Source organism: Chamaea fasciata, unplaced genomic scaffold (genome assembly GCF_029207755.1).
Source record: "Chamaea fasciata isolate MVZ Bird 193981 ecotype frontalis unplaced genomic scaffold, bChaFas1.0.hap1 SCAF_6, whole genome shotgun sequence".
In the NCBI taxonomy this organism is placed as follows: domain Eukaryota; kingdom Metazoa; phylum Chordata; class Aves; order Passeriformes; family Sylviidae; genus Chamaea; species Chamaea fasciata.
In genome coordinates, this window is record NW_027094091.1 from 72,624,244 (window position 1) to 72,651,306 (window position 27,063).

At 38.6% G+C, this 27,063-nt stretch overlaps 1 protein-coding gene across 6 annotated transcripts in view; it reads right to left on the minus strand.

Annotated features, from left to right (window-relative positions):
- Window positions 1–2,009: 2,009 nt before the first annotated feature.
- PDE5A (phosphodiesterase 5A) overlaps window positions 2,010–27,063 on the minus strand; it is a 106,096-nt gene continuing 81,042 nt past the window's right edge. For 5 of the 6 annotated variants that reach the window (XM_066184876.1, XM_066184877.1, XM_066184874.1 and 2 more), the window contains 13 exons: window positions 25,360–25,444; window positions 22,395–22,570; window positions 20,940–20,999; window positions 17,662–17,808; window positions 16,034–16,159; window positions 14,708–14,802; window positions 11,396–11,483; window positions 10,206–10,306; window positions 10,034–10,111; window positions 9,619–9,682; window positions 9,324–9,398; window positions 8,758–8,841; window positions 2,010–7,410 (listed from right to left, as the gene is read on the minus strand). In XM_066184876.1, the coding sequence (XP_066040973.1) occupies window positions 7,276–7,410; window positions 8,758–8,841; window positions 9,324–9,398; window positions 9,619–9,682; window positions 10,034–10,111; window positions 10,206–10,306; window positions 11,396–11,483; window positions 14,708–14,802; window positions 16,034–16,159; window positions 17,662–17,808; window positions 20,940–20,999; window positions 22,395–22,570; window positions 25,360–25,444 (1,314 nt within the window). In that variant the 3' untranslated portion in view covers window positions 2,010–7,275. The remainder of the gene's footprint in view (window positions 7,411–8,757; window positions 8,842–9,323; window positions 9,399–9,618; window positions 9,683–10,033; window positions 10,112–10,205; window positions 10,307–11,395; window positions 11,484–14,707; window positions 14,803–16,033; window positions 16,160–17,661; window positions 17,809–20,939; window positions 21,000–22,394; window positions 22,571–25,359; window positions 25,445–27,063) is intronic. The other variant, XM_066184875.1, reaches the window with a different exon arrangement.

Here is a 27,063-nt window from a genome sequence, read left to right on the forward strand (position 1 = left end):
GAGTATTCCTGTATCCCCCCTCCCTCCCCCCCCCCCCGTTTCTTTTTGTTTAGAATATGAAATGTGATCGTAGGGTAGTGTCAGGTTATAGTCCAGTGAATTAAGAATGTACAGTATTGAAAGTCTGCATCAGTCACTTCAGTTTCTCCAGAATCTGAACTGCACTTTTAGCTCATTTCAATATAACTTTTTAATTACTGTAAACTTTTTCTCTTGCTTATAATATAGCTCCAAACCCCACAAAAGGTTATTGTGTGTATCCAGTTTAGTGGCTTAAATCTCATTTCATCTGTAAAATAGTGAGCTTCAGAGTTCTTCTGAGTGCAGCATTATAGCAAGAGAGGAGCACCCGGTATGGCTAAGATATTTAAATGTTTGTATTTGCAAAAGGAAAAGATGGTTTCAGATTGAAATTCTTTTCTTAGTTTGGGCATCATGTGTCTCACGTAAAAGCGGAACAGACACCCATGTTCTGGTGCTCGTTCCAGCTCAGAAGTGGATTTTCCATGTGACCTTGATCAAATTAACCCTTCTACTTATCTGCAAAATGAACTTTCCTTTCATTAAGAAGCTCTACATATCATAAAATAAATTGCCAGTGACTTCATTAACTGCCACAATAAAAGGATTCCAGATGCTTCATATGCAAATGTATTGTGTGTAAACTAATGGTATGATTTAACCATGGATTTTACTCCTGGAATTTGGTGGTGTGAAATGAGGGAAACCTGTGTAAACTGTAGATTTTTCAGCCATTTTGCAGCCATTATGAACTTGGGGTATTTTTTGACTGCAGTAGTTCTGAAGTTCCGTTTGTGCTAAGAAATGCTTCTGTTCTTCAATTCAGTGACTGTCAGATTCCATAAGTCTGTCCCTAAAGCTTACTGTCGGAACAAACTCACTCATGTGAGTTTTTTTCCTGAAAATATTAAAGGGTGACGCTTCATGGGAATGTGAAATGCAATAGCTGTCACCACTGCTGCTAAAAATGTGACTGGAGGAAAGAGCTTTTGTCTTTCCCATTTATTAATGAGGCATCAGAGCTGTACAAGAAGAGAAAGACCTCGTGTAATGTTCCTTCACCCCTTCAGTAAAAATGCCCTCGCTCAAGGCTGAGTTCTTTCCAAGGCTGGGCAAGAAATGGATCCCTGTGCTTCTGCTGCAAACACTGCCACTTCTCAAAGGGAACTCAAACCTCCAGCAGGCCAGAAAGGCTAAGCCAGGAGCGTGACTGGGCTGCTGAGGGGGTGGGAAGGTTGTGGTCCCAGCAGCAAATGGTGACCTGATGTTTGCAGATATGCACGGGCAGTTGTGCAGTTGCACTCATACATTGCAGTTGGCTGGAGCAAACAGTGCTTGTGTTTTGTGCTGAGCTAAATCTGGCCCTTCATAACTTCTTGAATGAGCCTGCTGTTTATCAGGAGCGTACATACTTTCTGGTTTTGCATAGAGCTAAAAAAAGTCAAGCCAGAAGTGTTGCTGTGAAGGACCTAATAGGCAAAGAACAGAAATTGCCAAGAAGCCCTCTGGTCCAGAAGTACTTCTAGGATAAGCAGTTTGTGCAAGATGGGGCTTTGGTTGTCCAAAATAATTTTTTTCCTCAGTTTTGTTTGAAGTCACTGGGCTGACTATTTCTATCTCGCTTGTAATTGATATCCTCTCTCTTGGAATTGATCTGTGGGGGCAGAGGATGAGTATACATCTGTGTAACTCCTGTATTTGCTGGTTCTGCTTTCTGTCAGAAATAAACTGGTTTCTGACAGCTCTCAGGAGGTGCAGCTCCAGTGCTCTCTAGTGGTCAGTGGCACTGAATTATTTTTTGTGGTTGTGAAACAAGATCTACTTCACTGCTGGCTGATCTCAGTAGTACTCAGAAGTATCTTGATATTAACAGATACTTTTCAGAATTTCTAGGACATAGAGAAGTTACTATGAAATGTAAATTTACAGAAGCAATGATTTGAACCAGGCACTGAAAATCACACCTCAATATTAATAATAACAAACAGTAAAATTTGACATTGTCATTTTTATTTTAAAAAGCATGAAAACGGTACAAAGAGAAGAATGAGGAAATAAGTAACAAGCAGCAGTCTGACCACAGAAAATAAGCTGACCCTTTTGTTCTCTAGCAGCTGTACAATAAGGGGGACTAATTATTCTCTTAAGTAATGTAACGTGCTTTATTCTAAGAAGTCATGGGACAGATGCAAGAGAGAACACATAACATTCAGAAGACTTTAATACTGCTTAAAGGCAAAACATAATATACAGAGAAACCCCTTAACCTAGTAGAAAAATACTGTGCCCAGAAACTATATATTTGTTCGGGTAATTTTAAAAGATAGAATACAAATGGACAAACTCAGTGACAAGTGACTGTGATTAAGGTTTTTATTAAACTATAATAGGAATGTATGTTAAAACTATTTACAGTGCATTTCAAACTACATTCTTTAAGAGACACATGCAGGTGTCTGCCATGTGAGTACAAAGAGGACTCAAATTCTAACTTCAGTTACAGCTGTAAGGTACCTTGGGCATCAGTGGGAATTAGCTGAACCTAGCAAAGAGCAGGTGAGGCAGCTGTCACCAAGGGTAAGGGTTTGGTCCCTCTTGACAGGTTAAATAAAGGTGCATTCGACCCATTCTTTCTATACAGTTCAACCCAGGTCCCCCTGAGGTAAATGGGAACCACAGTATTGACCTCAGGTGGGCATCTGAGCCTGTGTGAGGCCCTGGCATGCCAAGCTCGTGCTGTGGGAGTGAGTGGGAGCTAGCAGTTACAGAGCATTGTCACATAAATACACATTTACAAACCCTGGTACTCAGATACAAGTTTCTCTAGGGAAACAACCTTCCTTATGTGGAAAAGAAACTTTCCTGTGCAATTTCCATTCACCTTGCAAAGACCAAGACAAAATATCCTGCTGTCACAATTTGCTGCATTTAGCAAGTGTCACTAATTACCAGAACAGATTCAGGGATGTTTCTTCTTCCTGTCAAAGTCCAAACCAAAAAACTCAGGCCTCATTATTTATCATACTCTGGCCAAACTCATTCTGCTATTCAGGCTTACGTTTTAAATTAGTGTAAGCCCCTGAAAAAGTACAGCAGGGTCCAGGAAATAAAGCTGAAACCTTGTGGAATGTAAACTGCATGTAATTTGACATGAAGAAAAAAGCTGCAGCATCACAGAGATAAGACTCTGAACAAATACTACTATATAAATTTGCTTGAGATATGAGGTCTTTATAAAACCTTTACAAACATTTGAATTTATTATAAGTGAGGCGTTTTTTTCCATAAAAAGTCTTTGCTCTGTTCTTATGCATAACTGGAAAGGACAGCAGCTGGATCACTCCTCTAATTTTAATGGCCTAGATCTGATTCTTCATTATCTTTCTGTGTAAGGGACTGGAAAATCAGTTACCTGGTAATTTTGACAAGCCTTATGTGTGAATTAGGTAGGTGTCCTGAATTTGTCAGTTCATGCCACTACCAGGTAAAATGTATTGGGTTGGAATTCAAAAGATGCATGCAATTGTCAGGAGGTGATGCATATAAACAGGCTTTGGTTCTCTCTTCTAAGGAGAAATCAGCTGATCATCAGTGAAATTAATTGTTTCCTTTTATCAGTAGCTCACTTGTACATGTGCTCTGTGAAGATATGAGTAATCTGCTCTTAACTATAAATTGCTTCTAATTAAAAATTAACAGTCTCCAAAATCACCATTACGTTATTTCTCCCCTACTTTCTTTAACTGTGTGAGATAACAGAAAACCTAGGCCTGCTACAGCTAATATTGCACGTATGGCTAATTTCTTGGAAAAGAAATGGTACCTACAGCTCAAGAGCCTCACTGATATTTTGAATTAGAGGAGGTAAGGGTCAATCAGTAATTTTCTGTACGTTAACACAAGTAATTTTTTTCAGAACAAATCGAGAAATAAAAGTGCATTTTAAGCATTGAACTGTGCTGTGGAGTGAGTTTAAAACAGAACACGTTTGTATCTAAGATCAAGTAGGATACTAATTTAGTTGTCTTCATTGAGAGGAGCATTAAGAATTAGTGGGACAAATTCTTGTACCCAGAGATTTAAATCAAAAATGTGACAATGGTTTCAATGGACTTAAGGCTGAAATGACAAAGTGATAAACTCCATTTTAACTGCTTTCTTGTGTAAGCCACACTGATTGTTACAACTAGACAATATAAACTGGGGAGAAGGTGTTTGAGAGCTGACTGAAATAATGAGATAAACAGCTTGTGATGAAATTAATAACAGCTGTGTGCTGTAATCCACCAGCTGGCTTTGAAAATGTTGAATGCTGAAGGTAGTGAACTTCAAGCAGCAAACCTGCAGCCAGGCTGGGTTTGGGGTTTTTTTCCCCCATATTGTCCCCTATCTACATTATGAAAGGAAGGAGCAGTTTCTGCAAATGATTCAAACAAAGCCATGACACAGAACCAGCACACTGATTTTGCCTTCAGGCAGAGTAAAATGCTGTGTAAAGGCTTTGAATTTCATGAAATACAGCACTCTATGATTTTAAGGTTCTTAAACCAGTAGTTTAAAGGCTTTGGTTTTGTAGAAATATATACTGATACACGTGTGTTACTTTAATATTTATTTACTAGGAACCGTATTTATATGTATGTTCCAACATTTATAGTGGAAGAGATTCTGTGGGATAAATGTATACAGATATGTAATTAAATATATGCACATACTGTATAACTGTTCATTTTAAGTGAACCTTTAAAAAAATGTAACATCATGCCCTTTTTTTCAAGTCAAAGATATGAATCCAGCACTTCTTTGTAGCATTTATAAATTTAGTTATAATAAAGCTTTGCTGAACACACAATCTAGCAAAAAAATACTGGAATATTAATGTCAAAGTTACATCACTACACTGTGATAGCATCATAGTTATGCTGTTGTGTTGTCACCATGAGTTACTAGTCTCAACCATAATAGCAAGAGTACACCTTTATATACATATATTTGTATTTATATTAAATATGTATCTCATCAGTTAACATAATAATTATATTTCAGTATCTCAAGCACTCAAGGAAAAGACTATACAAGGACTATGCAAATCCTGAAGCAAAGTTTTCTATTTATCAAAAAGTACCTAAAACTTTTCTTGGGGGGGTTGTGTTTGGGCGGAGGGGGGGGGGGTGGGCAGGGCAGGCAGGCTGCTGTCACCTGCATACTGTGTATGCACAGAAATGCACATACAAAGTACTGCAAAACAGCAGTCCTGGAATTATTAGTCAGTGCTGAAATCCATCTCTTTTTTTTTTTTTTTTTTTATTATTATTTTTGGGGACAGAATAAGGAGAAATACTTTTATAGAAAAATGTTTTCAAATTCACAGCTGCAACAGTTTATTATTGGTGCTCGCTAGAGAAGTTTCAGATAGGACTTAATCAGTGACAAATAATTTAGGGTGGCAGAAATGCTGCTGTCAGAATACCTTGTTCTACATTAAAAACAAGTGTCAACTTTATAACTCAGTCTCGTCAAACATTTTGAAACATTTGCTTCATCTTTTCTTGGCTTCTGACATGGTTTATTTAAAAGAAAAAATTGATAAAAAGGGGGAGTTTTCCCTGTCTTTCCAACCAGCTCTTACAGGTTGGGTTGACAGTCTCCTGGGAAGAAGAATGTATTGCAGTTTCCAACTAGAATTTCCTGGATTATTGTGATAGAACTAAATTCCCACACCTCAAAGTGCAATGCCAAATGTGCTACTTTTGCCAAACACAGTTGCTGATTTTAACAAAAAAAAAATCATTATTACAGATTAAAAAATTGGAACATTTCGCGTGTCTCTGTGCAGCCAAAGTTACGTGTGCTGCTAATGCATTTTAGACTGCTGACGTTCATCTCCTTATCCTGTCTACCTAAAGAATAGTACTCTCCTTGTATTCCTCTTTCGGGATTTGTCCAATGGGGATATTTTCTTTAATTGGTTCTCTATTCAAAACCATTTTATTAATCATCTTCATTTAAATAATACATCAATTTTTTTTTTTTTTTTACTAGTGCAAGTTAATTGATTTCTTACTTTTCAGAACATTAATGCTTCACAAATGGCAAAACCCTGTAGCACTCTTGGCTATTTTTGCTTTTGGTATTATTGTTTTCTTATTTCTTCAAGACACTGTGATTAATTTTTTTCAGCTAATGTTAAAAATGGTTTTTAAGAGATGTTAACATAAAACATTCTTCTAAGTGGTCATAGCCATTTCATAGTAGCACTGGCCTGAAGAATCAGCCACTGATGGTCATCAGGAGCGTGCCCTTCCTGCATCATTCTGATTCAGCTTTTCACCTCTTGCTCTTGCAGTCATTCTCTTCTGCCTGTGATCCAGTCTGTTAGTTAGATGATGTTAAAATCAACTTCCAAATGAAGTTAAAACCAGCTTACAAACCCAATCCTGGTTTGCTTCTGTTTCTCTGTGTGCTCCTTGCAGCTTTCCATGGGAGCTGTTCTTCCACAGCAGCCTGTCAATTACATTGGGACATTTCATTGGTCTTCAGGCAGTTTCCATTGGGCATGGATAACTCGGGCAACTCTTCCACAAAACTCTTAAGCCTTCCATTGCCTAATAATTCTCAAGGTCTTAGAAATTTCTTCAGCTGATATAACACATTTGCTAAGACATCCATCTAATATGGAAAAAACCCAAACCCTACTGGCTGTACAGATTCTGGGGCTTTTCACCTCAGAGCCCAGTTCTGCTTTCTGAGAGGTTAGCAATAGTTTATGCTGCAATAGGCTCCCCAGAGTGAGTCCCAATCTTTGCTCTGAACCTCTGGAAAGAGAACAGGCAAGACTGCTCAATACTTTGATAATGTAACACAGCAAGATGGGAAGAGGGAGAGAAAAAGGTGCAAAATGCAGTAGTCTTTCAGATACTGGCCACAACACGATCACTAAACAACTATGTACATCTGTAAAGCAACAGGCTCTCAGCACAGTCAGTGCCTGCACCAGTACCTTCTTGTGGGGTGGGGTAGCAAAAACCACCCCTGCAGGTCTTCTTCCATCTCAGTCAGATGTAACAAAAGAAACATACTCTCTTCAGATAACCTTGGCATCTACACGGTCATGCTCTATCTTGAAATGTGGAAAAAATAATACAGCAGTGGCAAAACATAAGCCAAATTCATACAGTGTTCAGCAAAATGCAGTACTCCCCTATTACTGTGTCTCCTACGTGAACTTGAGCTTGTGGAGGTGAAATCAGCATCTCAGTTCCGTTTGCCTTGGTTGCTTTCTCCATTAATCAGGTTCTCTTGCTGCTCAGCCAAAGCTTGCCACTTCTGCCTGTTCTTTCTGCAGCCATCCAGTAAAGGGGAGCAGGCCTCTGACACGTGCGTTAGGGCCTGAAATAAACAGAGAACATGGAAGAGATTGCATTCCATTTTTAATTTAAAAAGGGAGAATAAAACACATCTCTCGTATTTTTTTCAGATTTCTGAATTTAGGGGAAGACCTGTAGATCATTAACTGCACTGGTTACCTAACACAAGAGCTGGGTACAATTTGACTAGGATCACTCGGTAACTGTAGGTATCAGCAGCAGTGCATATTTCAGAGTAAATAATTCCAGTTTTTCTGGTCTTTTCATCAATGGAAAGGTAAAGCACTCCCCTAACAGGAGGAAGTATAGATATTCAGGCTCTAGAACTGTGGGCATTCAAGCCTACTCAGGTGTTCTGTTCAAGTGTTTTCTATCTGTCCAATCTGTACCTTTGCAGAGACACTCACTCTTCTTTCAGTGGCCTGCCTCCTACTGGAGACAGTTTTCTGAGGCTTCAAAGCAAAGGCTGCCTTATTTTCCTGACAATTTCTACAGCACAGAAACACTGGATTTTCAGGGACAGCAGCTAGTAGCTCCCTTTCTCTATCCCTGTTTCCTTTGAACTGGTGTATGTACATTCTTTTTAGAAAAAAAGTTTATTGTGTCAGAAGGAAAAACTGAAGTAATCACCCTGTTCCTCGCACTGGAAGGTTCTTAAGAATTCAGTTATCATCTCCTTTCTTTATCTCACCTTGGTTTCTGTAAAATACTTGCTACAGTTCAAATAAACAGACTTTCACTCTAATGTTGTACTGGTTTAAAAGAACCCCAGAAGTCATTATGTTGTGTTTCACACTATATTTGACCCAGCGGCTTCTCATACTGTTTGTGACCAGGACAAAGAAGCGTTTCAGCAAATTATCTCATGCAATGCTTTGGTGTGTGATGAAAGAGAAGGAAAAGAAAGGGATGGCAAGTGTTAAAATTGGGTCAATTTCCTATACATAGGAGATTGTCGCCTTTTGTATGACAAATTCTGAATTCTTTAAAACTTTGAAACATTTTCTATCAATGCACTTCCTGGATACTATTCTTTCCCTAGAGGTCAAGGCATTAGTTTTGTGACTTTCCCTGATAATCCAGAATATAAACCAGGGACGTAACACCAACTGCACAGATCACAGCATTTTAACTAGGTTTAAAAAATATTTTGACAAAATACATTAATCAGACAAATATACAACTAATTATAAATACTAAAATAATGATTTCTTCAACAGAATAATGAACCATATGTAATATAAAATAAAACGCATTTTCTAACTAAGGGGCTAGTTTTTAATTTGACTTTTATTCTAATTGTAAATCTGTGTCTACCAGGGAGCAGCTCTGGTTTCAGATATTTGCTGTTCTTCCTTAGGCACCATACCTCATACAGCTGCAAGCAAACAGCATCAATGAATCCAACCTGCATGCTGGGAATTTTGTTTTTCTTCTCTCTGTTCATTAGATCCTGCAGATAGGTAAACAAGTTCTGTGTTTAAATGCATTAAATAAAAAACCCAACCAAAACCAAAGAGAGTTTTGGAATTAAAAAGCAACACCTTCAACAGCACAGCAAGCTCAGCACAGCGGGGTATCCTTACAGATGTTACAATGAAGGGAATTGGACTGCATGACTTCCCTCAGGAGGCTGGCTTTGGCTTGACAGAGCCCAAATAACCAGGCAAACTTACTGGGTTTGGATAACTGCATATAGGTACCAATTAAGGAATGTATTTCCTAGCCAATTTAGTAACAGTGACTTAAAGGAAATAATACTGTCTGTTCTGGTTCAGAGATAATGACACACTGTTGGTGTTTTGGAACCACAGAGCAAAAGTGACTACTAGGAAGGAAGACAGGGGAGGAGCTGGTCCTGTATTGTGGTCAGCGGGAGAAATTTTAAGTGCCATTTCTGAAAGACATTTTGCAAGAGGTGATTCTGCCACTTACCGTGGGTTCTATGTTGAGTTCCTTGCGCTCTTTATCTCCTTGATCAAAGAACTCAGTAGCCACAAGCTCAGCAATCTGTAAGAGGTTTCACTCACTGAGAGCTCTAAAAGTTTGCTTGCTACCAGCAAAAAAGAATGGTTCCTATCTCTCCTTAGGATATATCATATTAGTCCCCCCCACACATTGTGAGACTCCAGCTCTGCATTCCACCACTGCCTTTGCAATGAGAACTGGGTGGAGGAAATAAACTTTAATGCAGTTTGCTTTTAGGAAATCTTAAAAATTGAATACATACCCGTTGCTGAACTGGCCATGGTTTGGTTATGGCTGATAAGTCACAAGCAGTCATCAGCATTGCTCTACAGAGCAAACAGAAAGAAAGGGATAAATTACTCTATGTGAAACGTATGTCGTCACCAAGTCGAGTGACTAGTAAAATAGAATATAGAATTTCAAGGAACATCAAGTCAGAAAAACAAGTGAAATGAAAGAAAAGTTATAAATGTAACTCCCCATCCAATTTAACAAAGTTTCTTATACAGGTTGCACACTCGGACCCAGGGAGCTCAGTGACCTACATGACAATGTCAGCTTGCACAGCCCAGAGCACAAAGACCTGCTGGGTTTAATGAAGTTCACAGCAACACGGGATGGGAAATTGGGTACCCATTAATACTTACTGACTTCTTCATTATTCTGCTTTTACTTACAAAAATAGCTCCTTTTGTGAGGGATCTTCCCAATTAAACTGCTTCTTCCTTAGAAGTTCAAAAAATTCTCCTCTTCTCCTTTAAAAGAAGTTAAAACAAAGGATTTCACAGGATGTTGACATGATGCTAATACCCAGCAATGATTATCCAGCCGAAGTTTCCTCTGACTTACTTGATATATAGTGCCAAGTCTGTGGCAAGAATGGCTTGTTTTATCATTTTCAGTGTAGCCTTGTATTCTTCAATGGAAAGGCTGCTGAGAATCTGATTTCCCTTTACAAAAAAAGCCAGAAACAGTGCTATCAGTAAAATGGGGAACAGCACACCAGTTTACTGAAGTGTCTCTAAGTTACCAAATCATCATGAGTAGCTTGCTGATATCTGAGGTCATTCTTTTACTCTCCTTCCTCTTGCAGATTCCCTAGTTTAAAAATAAAAATTCCAGTCTTCTTCAGTAATGGCAGAAAGCTACAGAGCAGCAACATCATCTCTATTACAAAATGAAACTGCAAGCCAGAGCAACACCAAAGCCTTCAGGTCCGTTTCATTCATTCAAATCAAATTTGTTACTGGCTGTATCACAGCTTCCCTTTCCTCTTCCTTCCCCTCCCTGAGGCAGAGGAATTGTAACAGATTCCTATACCTGCCCATACACCTCTAGTAAATGAAAATATTTTCCTTTTATGAAGCAGCATAAATAACTTATTTAATAGAAATATGAGCTAGCAGCCCCCTGTTAAACCAAAGTGCTGGTGAAATGGAACTTGCCTCCATTGTTTTTCCCTATTTGCCTATCTGAATAGGAACGCATCACTGCAATACCAGAAGTACCACAACCTGTGGTACAAAAGGAGCAGTCCTTTGAAAGGATTGTGAATGCTAAATAACTGGCCTTGAGGATTACTTAATAACATCAAACCAGAAGAATGTAGTTTTATTTGCATATTTACTAAACTTAGGTTTGGCTTGGCTTTGGAATGTCAACATGAGCAGTGTTTGGTTTGGTCTCATCAGGACTGCTTTGTGTATGTGCAGGCTGGAATGTTTTTTAAAAGAGAGGAAGGACTGGGGTTTGTTTGGTGGTTCGTCAGAGGTCATGAAAATGGCAGCAAAGCCTTTTGTTTCCTTTGGTCCAAGGAAGCGGGTACTCAGAAGGATGTTAGCAAGGCTTCCTTTATCAGGCAGCACTTGGGAGGCTTTGGTGGCACCCAGCAACAGAACTGCGATTTCCATGTTGCTGCATTTGCTTTCTTTACCCAAAAAGGAATAAAGAGCACTTAAGAACATATATGGGTGGGATTCTATCCAGAAGCTAAAAATAGAAATAGTTTCCTTCAGCACACACAGGAATGTGGCACTCACTGGACTATTCAGGATCATAAGGCATTGATCAAAATGATGATGCTCCATGATTGAGTGGCAATACAGCTGAGCCAGTGGATGTTCACTTCTGAGGAGGAAAAAGATGGAGGAATCAAATTAGACAATCATATTAGTGATCCAGAAATAACTTCCCTTTTAACATCCTTTGTAGAAATACACATAAAAAGATAACGCTGTTCTTTTGTCAGAGCACTGACTGCTCTGGTTTTCTGCCTTCTCTGCCTGTAGAGACCAGCAGCACACAAGGAGTGAGAATGTAATACAGGGTTTCAAAAGGAGTGAAAGTTCCTGTATAGAAAGCAAAGGTAACACCAAGAGTTCATTCACCAGCACAGTTTAGGAGACAGTTTTGGTTTCTGTAACACGTTCTTAAACACTCACCTGGCATATTTAGTCAGCTCAGCTTGTAATAATGCAAACCTAATAGGAAACCCACTGATACCAATGGAGAAATTCCTGCTGACCTCAGTGCAATATGGCGCTGGGCCCAAAATGTCGATCAAGTAATTTCCTAGTGTTAGTAACTGTACTGGTGTTTCATCACCACTATTGTCATGACCAAATTACTGCAACATTGTTACCTACCCTTTGCCCAGGGTAAAATCCTAAAGGGAAACTGTTGAGAGGCCAACAGTGACACTGATTCTACTACAGACAGTGAAAAATAGCAGGAAACCAATTGTATAGGTACAGTATTGTATTGTAAAATACTTTAATGCGAAACTTAAAAGTATCTTCATCTAGAAAATACAATTTTCTGTTTGAGTACCTTTAGGCCAAGTACAGAAACTCCTCCTTTCTTGAGGATTTCCAATTTTTCCCGGCTCCTTGTTGAATAATACAGTTCTTGGTTTCTGCTGTTCTGTCTTAATTTTCAACCCCTGCTCCCACATTGCTCACATCATCTCTTCAACTAAATCTGGATTCTTTTGGAAAGCTATTTTGCTGATGATCCTGGACCTATTACTCTAATTATAATCTGACCTACAAATATTTAATCATGGCAGTAGCTCTTTTTTAGCATTTAATTCCATGAGATTTTCTGTACGGTTAAGGACCATTCACAAGACTTAGTGGCTGCAGGATTGGGTCCCTGTGTGAGTGAGTGCACAGAGGCTCAAATAAAAGTCATAAGAGGAGACTCTGGGGATTTAGGAAGCACAAAAATGTGGAGAGAAAGATGGAAAGACAAACAAAAACACAGAAAGGGAGATTAAAGAATGCAAGCCCCTGAGGAATATGGGCTGGCTGCCCAGCACCTCCTCTGAGACCACCACAAAAGGGGCATAGAGCAAATGTACTCATGTGTTTCTGTAAGGAAACAAACCACAGGATGGTGCCAACACATGCTGGGTGAAATTCCCATTGACTTAAGTAGGATGCATAGTGTGTCTCCCAGAGTTCATCCTGACTGGAGAGAGAAATACGTGAGAAATCTCTTAGGTTATCTTCCCAAGTACTGCTCCAAACTAGAGCTTGCTTAGTACTCGCAGACCCTGGCTGGGGCTGCAAATAAATTCAGGTCCAACTCTGTATTAGCACTTCTTTAAAACCCCCACTCCAGGCCAAAGGGCATTGTGGCTTTCTGAGCACAGGGTCTTGGTTATGCAGCTTTCTGTTCTTCCTACTTTGCATAGGGGACTGGAGCAAAAAGAAAATAACTCCCCTGCAAAACTACCAAAAAGCCTTCAAGCAGTTCCCTTTCTGTAACTTCTACTGCCAGGACCATTTCAGTTTTTGAAACCCTGCTGCTTAAGAAAAGAATCATACACTGAATATCCACTCTCCCTGCTTCAAAGGAAAAAACAAAAGGGATCTGTTCCTAGAAATAAAAACTTCTGTATTTAGGTTTAAAAAAAGAAATTCATGGAACTTTCTATTGAGAAAGAAATTATTAAGCTATAGCCATCTCGGCTTTATAGCATGTGTAGATTTTGCTGTCTATGACACTTTCCCAGGACATTTTTGAGAGGAGATGACGCATCTCCAGATGTCTTCCAGGAAATTTATTTTTAAATAAATAAAGCAAAAAATAGCTAACTAGTTCCAATCTCTGTGAGGCTACAGTCACTGCTGGAATCGTCTATTACCAAGCTAGAAAAAGTCCACTCTTCTAATGTTGTGGAGGTTGTTTGTTTTGGTTTTTTTTTTTAAATTTTTTTTACACATCAGTCAGTGTTACTCCAAACATATAAATCTGAAATGCAGGACTTCTGCTTCAGCTTACTTATTTTCTGCCTTTCAGTATTCTGTGCCTTAAATAAGCTTTTTCTCCCCTACTATCTTACTTTACACATAGTGAGAACAGCAAACCACTTCTTCACAGGTCACTTCAAAACCATTCTCCAGCTCTGCCAGAAGAAGATACAAGTACACGTTTCTGGGTATCTTTTGCCCAGCTCTGGTCAGACCAGGACACACTGCCATATCATAGGAATCACATTGAGCCATGCTTTAAACCAGCTGAAGTCTCGTATGTTGTTATTTGAAGTGATACCAAATTCACTGGATTGGGCAGATTTGAAACTACTAATAGATTCTAAAAAACCCAGTTAAAGATTAGAATATGGGGAAAATTTTAGACTTGTTCAGATATTTCATTTTGGTAACTTCAAACCAAAATATTTTGTTTAGTAAATTTTTTTTCAATGTTTTAAATATATTTTGCCTTTTTGCACTGTAAAGGCCTTTCTGTAATTCCAGACTGGATTATAGTTGAAGAGTACAGATAACCCACAATCAATGCAAAACAGCCATGCATTTTTAATATGATTTTAATCATGTAACTTACTCTGAACAACTTAGAATTCTGGAATAAAGTGGCTAAACCAAGAGTTAAACAATTTGGGTTCAGAACAGTGGGGAGACACCTCTGTATCAGGGGGCTGCAGATCTCAGTGCTGTGTTGGCCCGGACGAGAAGGGAACAACTGGGTTGGGCAGGGAGTGATCTGAAAAGCTGCACGTTTCCTACAGGCTGTCCCTTGGAAGCTGCAGCCTTCTGCTGTCACTTTATGGGAAGTGGGGGAGGGGACTTCGAGAATGGGAGCAGGAAAACGCTGTCCCTGCAAGACAAAGGCTTCACTTAATCTGCCATCGTAGTCAGCAACTGAGGCTGTGCATCTTTGAAATCATGAATGGTTCTGCCCGTTCTTGCACTTTCTGCTCCGTGAAAACCTGCTCCTTTGCACAGCCCCACATCATCAAAGCAGTCCGGTTGTACCTAATTTAGCTGTGTGCTTTTGTTGGTTCACTCACTTATTTTTATTTAACTTCTCTCAGACCTACTTACCTTTGTATGTAAGAGTTGTTCACTCCCCTGTGATCCAGATCATGGCTCAGAGTTGCTATCAGCAAAGCCAGCGTTTCTAAGTCAGTCAGTTTGCTCTGTAGGCAGAGTTATGCCAGAAGTGAGTTGGGGTTTTATTTAGTACATTTTACATCTGCTTTCTAAACAATAAGACCTGTTCTTAGTACAGGCAAAAGACAACTCAGTTTGAAAAGGACTGATTTTATGTTCCTGCTAGGAAGATGCATCTCCCAACACTTGCCTTTCCCCTCGAAAAAAATTAAGTTACGTTCAATGCTGTTCAGACTCAAGAATCTAGGACATGAGAATCAGCAGGGAGTGAATCCAGTGTAGTTAAGAATAAACAATTTATGGAAATTGCAGTGGAGACTGTCAGGATTCCAAAAATAGCAGGCAAACTATCATGATCATCAGAGATTGCTCGACTGCACACAGAGCAAAACTACCACATCCATTCCAACAGGGAAGGAATATGGATGTCCTTGCCTTGGTCTCTTCTAGCACCTTTTGTCATTTTCATTAGTGAGATTAAGTTTGTAGAAGAAAGAAATGCCTCTTTCTCATTGGTATTGAGGTTTGGCCTACAAAAGGGATTTATTTAGGCTCTCAGCAGTGCTTACTCTAAAGCAGTATAAACCTACTAGTAACAACTGTCTGTAATCAGACTGAACAAACACATTTATTCACAATGAACAGAAACATTGTTGCCTACAAGGATATAAAACCAAAATCTAAAAACATGTTTTGGAAGAATCTAGAATCGGTATCTTACTTAATAAGAGGACCATCTAGCCCTAATCAGAATTATTAGGTTGTTTTTTTAATTGTGTCATTTTAAGTGAAAGGTTGAAAAGTTGTTCAAAAGCATCGGAACGAAGATTTAAATATTTATTTCTATGTTTTTATGTACTGTTGTTTATCTAAAGCTGTACTCAGCTCTGCATTTGAACTTAAATTCCTGTTGAAAATTTTAAGGAAACATCCTGAAAATGGGTCAGCCTTTTCTTCTCCACTTTTTTGACTTGCATGCAGCATAAGCATTAACTTTAAAAAAGGACATAACCACATACATGCCTTATTTGAGATATTCCCATTGGGAACATCCCAATAACCGCTTCCAGAGGATTTAACTGAAATGGGGAACAAAAAACCATGGCAGCAGTTTCACAAACCAAGCCCTCACAGCCAGATGACTTCAGCAGAAGATTCCACTGGCAATACCATGGAATGATGAACATCTCACTGACATGACAATCAGAGCTGTGCATCATTAGAGAATTTGTCTCAGTAGAGGAACTGGAAATGTACCTGAATTTTCCCAGATTTCAGAGCAGCAAACATGCACTGTGCTGTGTTAAAGGCGTGTCTCCAGTTGTGATAAGCAACGTTCTTCCGGTAGTTTTTCTTCACACTTAAAATCCATCTGCAGAGAACCTTTAAGAAACAGCATCACATAGATGTGTTTTCATAAAAACAGTTTTCTAATACATTCAAACTTTCTTAATCCCACTTGGAAACTCTACTACTGAAAAAATATTCCATTTAACTCAATTTTAAGTTCAAATATAACATGCTTGTAACCGTGAACATAGAAAAGAACAGGATTACACCCACCAGTACAGCTCCTAATTGAGTGCATAATACTTGTGGGTTTGGGGTTTTATTGCTAATGGCTAAATGTTTGTGTCAGAAGCACTGCTGTTAATTCAGAAACTGAGGTATATTGAAATACCTGGGAGAAAAAAAATCCTTGTTTATAATGACATATTTGATTAAGAAAATTTATTCATTTATTGAGTCCTCTTAAGAATGGTTTTGAAAATGAACAGGCAGCTTTTCCCTCCTATCAGCTTGTCAAAACCCAAGCAGAATTGGATTTTGGAAAGCAAATAAGTATGATAGAAAGATTACTACATTGCAGGGCAGGTTCTTTTTTTATGCAGGAGGAAAGCATGTCCTGGATGTTTTACTCAACGGTATTAGAAATTGTGGGTTATAATTTATATATATATATATAAATATATATAAATATATATAAATATATAAAAATAAATAAATACTTTTTTCCTACATTCTTTTTGTAAGGAAGTGACAGGTATGAAGGTCAGGTAGTAATATGATGTTGAGACAATACTCCTTAAGGTTGTTGACCTTACTACAGAGGTGAAGCTAAGTACTAGGATATTCAAGAAATCAGATTAGGTAATACAGCACTTTTGGCCCTTGATTGCTACTAATCTAAACTGGTCTATAAACTGCTGATATAGAAAATAAAGACATGTTTTCTTTAACTAATATGTTTGCCTATGAAGCCCTACAAATTAATCTTGCATTTTAATATAAATTTTGATGGTTGTGTTAAAAAGGTTATAAAGCAAAAATCAGATATTTAAAAATGAAGGTTTCTACAAATAGGTGTTGTGTGCACTGAGTGGAAGAGGCTGAAGAGATTTTTTATTTTACCTGTCTTGACCACCTCTGACCAATGTATTGGTAAAAACCTTCAGAGCAATTCCCACAGCCCATCTAATTTATCATCTGCTTCAGTCTTTACTATCTTCATAACCATAAAGCTCCCCCTAATTTCCAATCTATTCTTTTGTAGGGAAAGACTAAGATAATTGCTCCCTCATATGGAAGTAATGAACAATGTTATTGTCCTCTTTGTAAGAGATTTTCACCTCCTGAGAAGTTGCTGTCTTCTCCCTCCTCAGTATTCTGTTTTCTAGTCCATTAATCATAGACTGTAAAATTACTAATCCTTCAGCAGAACCAAATTGAGGACAGCCCCCAGTTCTTCATATACCTTCCTAGTTTGCTAATGACTCTTCAATACAGATGTCCAATTCTGTGGACTGTGGGATCACTTCACTACCCTGAATTCCTAATAAATAGGCTGTCTCTTTCTGTGGGGCAATATTTGCCAGCAACCATACCTCATGTTTCATTTGGAAATTTTGCACCAGGTTGAGGTCTGTGAACATTCGAATTGTGCACAGCGTTGTTTCAAAGTCTGACAGCTCAAAGTCACTGAAGTAGAAGTCAGTCAGGTTGAGAGTTTGTGCTGATGGCACTACAGCAGCCTGGAGAAGAATAAGAGAACACAGCTGAGCACTAGGGCAGAGAAAGCAGAACAAATACTCGCTTTTTCAGCAGACTCATCAAAAAAGAGACACTAAATTTTACCTTCATGTGATACTGAACACTGATGATTGCTTCTCATTTACTTTGCCATGCCTCTCTTGTTTAACATTACCTTATTACCTCATATGTAATAAGCACTTTTCCATATATCAAGAGAACAAGGATAGAATTACCTGGTCATTCTGGTTATCTAAATCACCCGAGGCAAATTGTAACCAAAAGGATTGATGAAATTGAGAGAATGAGAAAAATGGGCAGTGGAGTTGTATGTTTGTTTTTATGGATGTGCAGACAGCAAAATCGGTAACTGCTGGCATTTTTCTAAAAATGTTGAGGAAAGAGATGTCAGTAAAACAGATTTGCTAACAGAATCCACATTCAGCACAATGGGAATAAGAACATGTCCACAGGCAGAGCTTTCCAAGAGCTAGAAACCTGAAAAATTAGAGTTCATCTGTGATCAGTAATCTTTAAAACCCATGGTCAGTGGTTTTGGTGCAGTTTGCCTACCACCATAAACCTTCAATGTGAAATTTGAAATTACAGCACACAGTACACTCCCCCATCCTATATGTTTTTAAATCTGAGTTTTTAATTGTCAGTAGTATCTCCATGTATTACATCCCTTTTCTAGTTATAAAATACAGAGTATTTCTATCGGTTGCCCTTCAAAATACCGGTGTTGAGGTTATGCTAAGTCTTATATTAACTCTTACACTAACAAAATAATTGCTAAATCTTATACTATAGAACAAAATTGAGTATAATTTTCTGCATTAGAATAAAAGGAGGGGTTCTCAGTGCTGCTACTTCAGAGCTGTTTCACCCCAATATGAGTGTGGTCCAAAGAAAATCAGGTAAATCTGAAATAGTGAAGGAAATAAACCTCTGTGTTTATCTTCCTCTTTGTAAATCTAGGGGAAAACATTTCTCCAGTGTGGGCAGCTGTGTCCTAGAAGGCTGAGGAACTGAAAAGGAAGCATTTGTCATAATCTACAGCATTAGTAGATGTAACAATGGAAATCCACAGAATTATGGCTACCAGCCTCTGTTCTATATCAGTTTGCTGTCCTCTCTAGTGTGTCAGAATCAGGAAGTCATGTAAGATTATGGAAAAGAATATTGACAGAGGGGAAAAAACACATCATTCTTACACATTTCTTGTGCCAGTAATTTTGTGTGCCTGTTTGGGTTCATGTGGGCTTTCAGCTGTGAGCACATGAAAGGCCTGCATGTTCAGTGGTAAATAATGCAACTGTTCAGCAAAGCTACTGCCATAATTTTAAAAAACTGCAAATGCAGGCTGCGATTTTACAGTAAAAGGGACTGGAAGGACACAGAAGGAGCTCAAAAGAACACCTCATGTCTCACTTCATTCATAATTTGTTTTTCCCTTCCTTGATTTCCTTCCTTTTACAGCCACAACAGTAGGTTTCATTTCAGCTGAAACATAAAAACCCTGCACTCTATAGCAGTTTATAGCATTGTTTAACCAGATTAGCTATTTCCTTTTTCACTTACTGAAGCCACTAGAGCCTTCTGCCTCCTGTTTTACAGCACAAAAGTTCATCAGCTATTTTAATTTCAATTTTATTGAGCTATGGTTTCTATAAATACATTGGCAGCAAGAAGAAGGCTGTGGAAAATGTGGGACCACTGTGTGGCAACTATAGAGAGTGTTGCTTTGGATGATAAAACAAAGGTTGCAGACAGTATCCAGGCTCAAAGGAGGTGGCTGATGCAATAGGACAGTTCTGTACTATTTGGAAATGATGATTAAAGTAAAAAATTTGACTGCAGCCTATTCCATAAGGTAGATAATTAATAGAATAGAATAATGCCAGCTGGAAGAGCCCTACAAGCATCTTCTAGTCCAGCCGCCTGATAAGTGTCTATTTTCAGATTATTTAGAAGCAAAAGGCATATCCAGAAAAAAAAAATTCAAACTATTTTGGCCATCGTACAACGGTATGAGCGCAAAAAATTAAAATAAAAATGTTATGCGTGCAAATAAGAAGGTCTGTGCTTGTGCTGTGGTATCACCTTAGAGAGCAGTGGCTGACAGTCCAGGGCTGTGCTAAGAAGCTGTGGACAGTTAAGCCATGCAGCCGGACACTGGCCCAGTTCTAGGTTCGCTGTGACTCTGTTTCATTGAGCAGTAACGGTGGAACCACAAAGATGCAATCACAAGCCCTGAAGAGAAACCTTAGGAGAGGGGTTGCATTCTGGTCTTGTCATGGCTCTTTATTAATGAGCAGCAGTGTGGTAGGTCTGAGGTTCCAAAATCCGTTGTGACACCATTCTAGAAATATCCTTAGTCTCATGCCTTGTTTTGTCACTTGGCCAGGCCGGTCCTATGCTACCCAGCTCACAGTCCCCTGTGCCTTCCTTCCTTTCCATCCCTCCCGTTTGTTTTTGTGCAGCAGGGGTGATGCTATTTCCCTGGAATAGCTGCTGAAGGCTTGGAGAAACTAAACACATGGTGTGCTTTGAAATGCACTTGAAATCCTAGCTGTAGTTATTCCTTAGGCAGTGGCTTCTAAACACAGAATTAAACATGAGCAGAACAGGATATTGCACAGAAAAGCAACCATAACATTTCTTTTTTTAAATCATTGCATCAAAAATTCGATGCAGAATTCCTGTGTGAGGCCAAAAAGCTGCACCCACACTTGGGATGTTTGAAAGGTACCAAAGCTGTAAGATATAAAGCATTCAGACTTAGCTGCAGGATGGAGAGTTCTCAACATTTTGCTTCTGGAATACTTCATCATTGTGAGTTGGGTACTGACATTGCACCAGCAGTGACTGTCTCAAATTCTTGAGAAAAATCAGTCAGCACAGGTCTGGTTCTCACAGTGCTCTGGCCAGCTTTTATCTCTCACTGTAGGCATTGTAGTATTTCCCTTTTATGTGATTCAGCTCAGGAACCCGTCAGTATAAGCTCCACTGTAATTTTTTTCTGGAACATGTGCTTTTGCCCCTTTGAGAATCACATCTGTGCACAGGACTACTCTTGGTTGTTCTATTAAAGCAATATTTCTAAAGTAATAGTAAAAAATTCAATTACCACTGTTACCTGCAGCTCCCTCGTTTCCTCCTCAGCAGCAGAAGCATGGTAAGAGAGAACCTACAGGAAGAGAAAAACAGCCCTTAGTACAAACAAAGGAGCAATGTGATTACAAGGTACTTTTCCTAGAGCAGATTTTTCAGCCTTCCACTGCATTTGCTGGTGAAATCTTCTGTCCAGGCAGGGCCTGTTTTGGGGGAGCTCTCTGAATGCATAGGTGTACATGTCTGCATCTTTTACAAATCTCCCACAGCACAGAATCTTCTCGACATAATTAGGCCAAGAAAACATAAATAGCTTCTATAAAAGAGCAAAGAACTCTGATTTTCTCTTTGGAAAGTTTTCATGGCCTACATTCAAAGACAAAGAATACACAAAACACCTCTTATTATGAGCCTGACATTATTGCCATAGTAATTCTTTCGAGAGTTTATCAATGAAAGAATAACATGAAGACATGAAAGAAAGTTTTACCCTAACTGAAACTTGGCACAAAAGTCTGAAAGACAATCTATTAATTTTAAATTAAAAAACTAAGCTCAGATTTTTAACTATTGAGAACATATAATGTGAAAATGTTACAGAGTTTTATTTTTTTGTAAAGAATTCATTTTATACACTAACCTATAATCTGGCTGGAACTTTCTATATTATCTATAAAGTGTTATAGTAGGAGACAGAATTGCTAATTTGCCAAATAAGCAAATGATCCTGAAAATTGTTTTACCAGCTTTTTATTTAACATGACCTAATTCAGGTTTATTCGAGAAATGTAATGTTTCTTTTAGAGGCCACAGGGCACATAATCCCTTTTTAGGAGCTCTGCAAACACTCTGTTTACATAATGAGTATTAGGAGATCCAAAGTCTACACATTTTTCACTTTCAACTTCAAGTTATCACACCCCTGAGTAATTCAGCATCTCAGACTAAAGCTGTGAAGCTAAACAGGAACCAATTCAAAGGCTGGGACCAGGTGATGTTCACCTTGATGGAGTTTGATGGAGTCTGAGGAAATTGCTGAGAACCTAGAACAATGCTGCTGTTCCTCCTCACACTGGTCTGTCTGAAGGACTGAGCCAAAATCATCACAAAAAACCTCAGACAAGAAGAAGCAGCCCCTTAATCTGCCAAACCGTTTCCCTCTTCCTACGTCAGAGAACGTCCCCACTGCTGCCAGCGTGCAGCATCATAGAGAGGAAGAGATGCCTCCAGCTCCCCACTAAATCTCAGGAGTGAAGTTAGGACACAATACCAAATTAAAGAGTCTGCTGGCACAGTCAGAAACAAGCAGAAAATTCCTGAGCAGCTCAAAAGCCCAAATGCTGCTCTCCTGAGGGATAATCTCTGTTCAGCATCCCTGTGAGGAGCTGCACTTATGTGCAGAACAGAGAGGGCCTGGGCAACATTAGGATCTGTTTGGGACTAATTAAGGACCACCTAGACTTGGGCTCACCTCTAATGTCACCATCTGTTTGGCCATGGCTCTTTCTACAGCCTCATACATCTGTGTGTTCTGGATCCCCAGGCCACAAAAGATGACAAATGCTTCCAGGAACTCCTCATCATTTCTGTTGAAAGCCTTGATTTTTCCTGAGTTTTCTTCCATCTTATTCACAAGCTGGCAAACCCCTATGTTAGGACACAGACATTAAAGGAAGTAATACAGAGAACATATCACCATCAGGAATTAAGTTTAGGACAGATTAGTCTACAGTATAAACCACCAATATACATAAGTGACATGTAAGAATGCTGTAGGATTTTCCTTTTTTTTCCAAGGGTAATTTCAATATATTATGAAATAAATGTTAAAATATTATACATACATAGTAAATTCAAAAGTATTTATTAGAGTTTGTAAACCAAAAATGTAGGGCTTTGGAGACTTGATTATCCCATGAAATTCTAGGGCTGTTTTCATCCTAACTTTTATTATTAATAGTATTCTAGATTGATTTAATCCCTAAAGACAATTTGTCCTTTGGAGGCTAATTAAATTTTTGCAACCATGCCAAAAGAACATTTATGAAAGTCAGAACAGTGGTACACAGAGTTTTCGCTTCCTTATTTGAGCCAGTACTAAGATTTTTTTAAAGTAAATGAACTAAACAGGGAATACCCAAGTTGAGGTTCAAAGCTGAAGTACACTCACCCATTTTTTGAGGATGTGGTTGAATTACAGCCCTTTCCAAACACTACTGAACTCCTTGAGAAGCAACTGACTGAATTCAGCTTGTTAGTTTCAAACTTGCTGATATTTACATTTGTTAATTTTCTGTTCAGAGTTTCTGGGCTTTTGTGTCATTGAAGAAGTCTGACAGGTAACTTCTACCACACCTTGCTGCAGTTTAAATCTCTGACACCACTGTGAGCAGGGGGCAATTCAGAAATGCACCTCCCCTTAGTTTTACCTGCTAAGAAACCAGAATATTAATTAAAGCAGCTGAATTATAGGAATATGTTGTCTTTGGCCAAAACTGCTTTGGGGATGAGTATTGTCTTAAGGGATGTTTTTCCAAATGTCTTCTCACTCCCATGAGCATAAAAGCTGCATTTTCCTGGTCAAGTGCCAAGATGCCCAGCTGCAAATTAAAAGTTCTGAAAAAAATTACCACATGTGCATCTTCCCTATTACAGTAGATAGTAAAACTGAGTTAAAAGAATGAAGCACACACATGAAAACTGGTTTTAGAAGAATGTTGGCCTCACAAGTTTTAATGTCTGGTGACAATGCAACATTGTTCTGTTTCCAAATTATATTCTGGTTGGGGAATTTATCATCAGAGTTTGCACTAAAGAGACCAAGACCATTCATTAAAGCTGTAGATGTCAAGTGTAATGGCAGGGATTGAGGTATCTGAATATTGCAAACAGGATCCTGAACCTTTATGGAATGAGATGGAAAGGGATGGATCATTGAATCACCGTAAAAAAATAGAATCCCATCAAAAAGGGATTAATTCAAATAAGGAACAAGATTAACTTTTTCTGAGAAAAAAGAAGCTGACTTACAAAACTCTTTAGGAAAATCCCACGAAACTGACTTTCAGATTTCTGTTTAGTACAGTTTATGACATTATAAGTATTTCCATAGCAACTGTGATGTAATGAACACAAGATTAAGACCCAACAGTGAATATGCCTGAAAAGTAAATGAATTCTTAAAAGAGGCAGTATTTGCACATAAATATCTGTTTAAAAAATAGAGAACTGCAGTAAATATACTGTGCATCACTTAAGACTCTCTAACCTCTTTCAAAAACTTTCCCGAAGCACTGAGAGGTCCACTGATTACAAAATAAAGGAAATCCAAAATCTTTAACTGGGAGTTATAAAATCACAGCAAGATTCTGTCACACTTTTACCACATACCTGAGAAATCAGGCACAAGTCAGGAGAATAAAGTTCTTTTCATCTTTCTTGCTAGCAAGATTTTCTTGGATTTGATGTGGGCAGTTTTTTACACCCCCACCCCACTTCCCAAATTCTGGTTTGGGGTATCCTAATCTTAAAAATAATTTTAAAAAGAAACCAGACTTATAATAGTAGTCATACATGCTATGTAGTATTGTAAAAGGAACTTCTGGATACTTCCCAAAGACAATTTCTTGACTTTGCCCTGTTAAATAACTGAACATGAGGCAGCTGTGAAACCAGAAAATACTTCCAAGAGCATTTCCCAATGAGAAGGACTCAGACTTGAAAAGCCCACCTAAATGGGCAGCCTGACTGAAACTTTCAGTTTGAACCTCAATGGAAAACCTCAATAGAATAAAAAAAGCAGATGCAACTGTTTTACCAATAGCTCACAGCATGGTGAAATATCTCTGATTAAAGCTCCACAGTTCAGTCTTCATCTTGGTCTTCTAGGGTTTGTTGGAATATTTAAATAAAGTAATAAAAGAACTCGTGGAAGAAGCTAATAACTAAAGAAAGTTCAGAGAACTCTGTTAGATAAAGATGAGGTTTCTCTTTCTGCCTCAGATGTTAAAAAACTAAATACGTCTCCACAAAAAAGGGACATCATATTTACTCTCTAAATTTGCCATCATTCTCAAAGAAAATTATTTTAAGACCATTAAAAAGGTATTCTTGGAATTCTCCATATTTACTTGCCACATTTTTAAAAGCTGATAAAATTGGATCCATGCTCCTATCTAAGAAACAGTATATTTTATTTTCTGTTTGCTCATGGGACTTACTGATGCCAGGAACAAAGGCTGACACTCATTCTCTACTCTATGGCAGCTTATTAGGTGAGCAATTTATATTCAATGTTGCAGTAGATTTATTAGTTGAGAACACAATAATTAAGGATTATCTCCTAGCTTGAGATTGCATGTTGCTGTGATTTTACTTTGGAGCACATAAATTTATCTATGAAATGTACAACTTTTTTTTTTTTTAAAGATACCTACCTATCACTTTATTCTTTTTCCCATTTTTTATTGGTGTACACAGCAAACTCTTTATGTTCCGACTTACATTTTCTGCATTGTCATTCTGTTAAACAAACAGAAAAATACAGTTTTAAAGGCTGTTGTTCAGGTGGCTGAAGTGAAAAAGCTGTAGAGCTGAGTTCCACAACTACTCTTGGCTTACATCTTCTTTCAAAAAGCAACCATGTGATCAGTGAGTTTGCACACAAACAACAGGCAGGAAAACTACTACAACTGGGTCAGCATTCTGCACTCTTCCCAGCACTTTGCAGCATGTCCCATGCTCCAACAGAAGGAGATGAATTTATTTCGGGAGTGGAAGGATAGAACAAAGGGAATGTCTCCTTTGCAAACATCTGGGGAGAAAAGGCCACAGCTCTGCTCTGACTACTCCAGGAATAATGTGGCTGTTGTTGAGAAGTACATTTGGGCTGATCTCTAATTGAGTGTGACACCAAAAGAAATGGGCACACACTAGTATTTCTGGTCAAGGGTTATCTTTTTTTAATATTGTTGCTTTGTGCTCTGGTGCTGTGCAAGGACTGTAGAGAGTATCTTGGTAGGATTTTCATGAGGTAAGTGTGCTGTTGAATGTCCTCCAAAGAAAGAGGCAAGCCAAGGTTTCTAGGGCACTGGCAACACCTGGGATTTCCCTCATGTCAGGGTGCATCAGCTTTCAAAACACATCCTACAGCCCTGCCTTGCCCTGCTCCTGCAGTAGTAAAAGTGCAGTTTCTGTGTTGCTGAAAAACGTTAATCATATTCCTCCTAAAAGGACTATTGCGTTCTTTTTACATACATAGGGTGAATTCCATGGGAAAAAAATCTAAACACTAACCCTACCGAACAGCCTGTTTCCAATAAACAGTTGTCTGGATGATTCCCAAGGTACTAATTTTATTTTTAAGGATCTTCAAAATCATCACACATTAATTTATACATTATATCCACTGGATTCTGTCTGTACTTCCAGTTCTGCAGTTAAGACAGGGTTTGTCTGAGAACTCAATTCCTGTGTTGCTCAATCTGTCACAGAAACCCACTCCACGGCATCCAAGAAACCTTGCTCAGGAAAAGAAAGGGAAACAACCCAGCTCCTCACCATGAGCCTGCCCCTTCTTTCCACTTACTGGAACAATCACACTAAGCACTGTCTTTTCTGATCGTTGTGTATCTCAGACCAAATTTTGGTAAGAAGCCCTCTGCTGACCATGGAAGCTCCTCCCTCTCTCATTACCCTCTCGCCAACAGGCTTAAACCTTAATAGTAAGAAATCTTTCTAATTTCTGCATTGATAATATGGGAAAATACATAATTAAAAGCTTGCTTTCTGCTGATGAATACCATGAAGGAAATGTGACTGGAAGCAAGTGACCTTCCCTCACTCTCCAGTATCCCTGTGCTCAGTCATCCACCACATCACCAGCTCACACTTGAGGAAGTGTTAGGCAAAAGCTCACAAAGAAAAATGAAGTTGTTCCATCTCCGCTGCAGCAAAGAACTTGCATCAAAAACATTTATCTTTGCCAGAACAAAAAGGAAATGATAAAAGGGAAGGAACTTCTGAGAGCCTCCCAACACTCACTGTGTGTTTGCACCATTTTAGCTGGGGCCACACTAACAGAAGTAATAAGGGGAAAGCAAAAAAGGTTTAAAAGTTAAACAGAAAAACATTTTCCATTC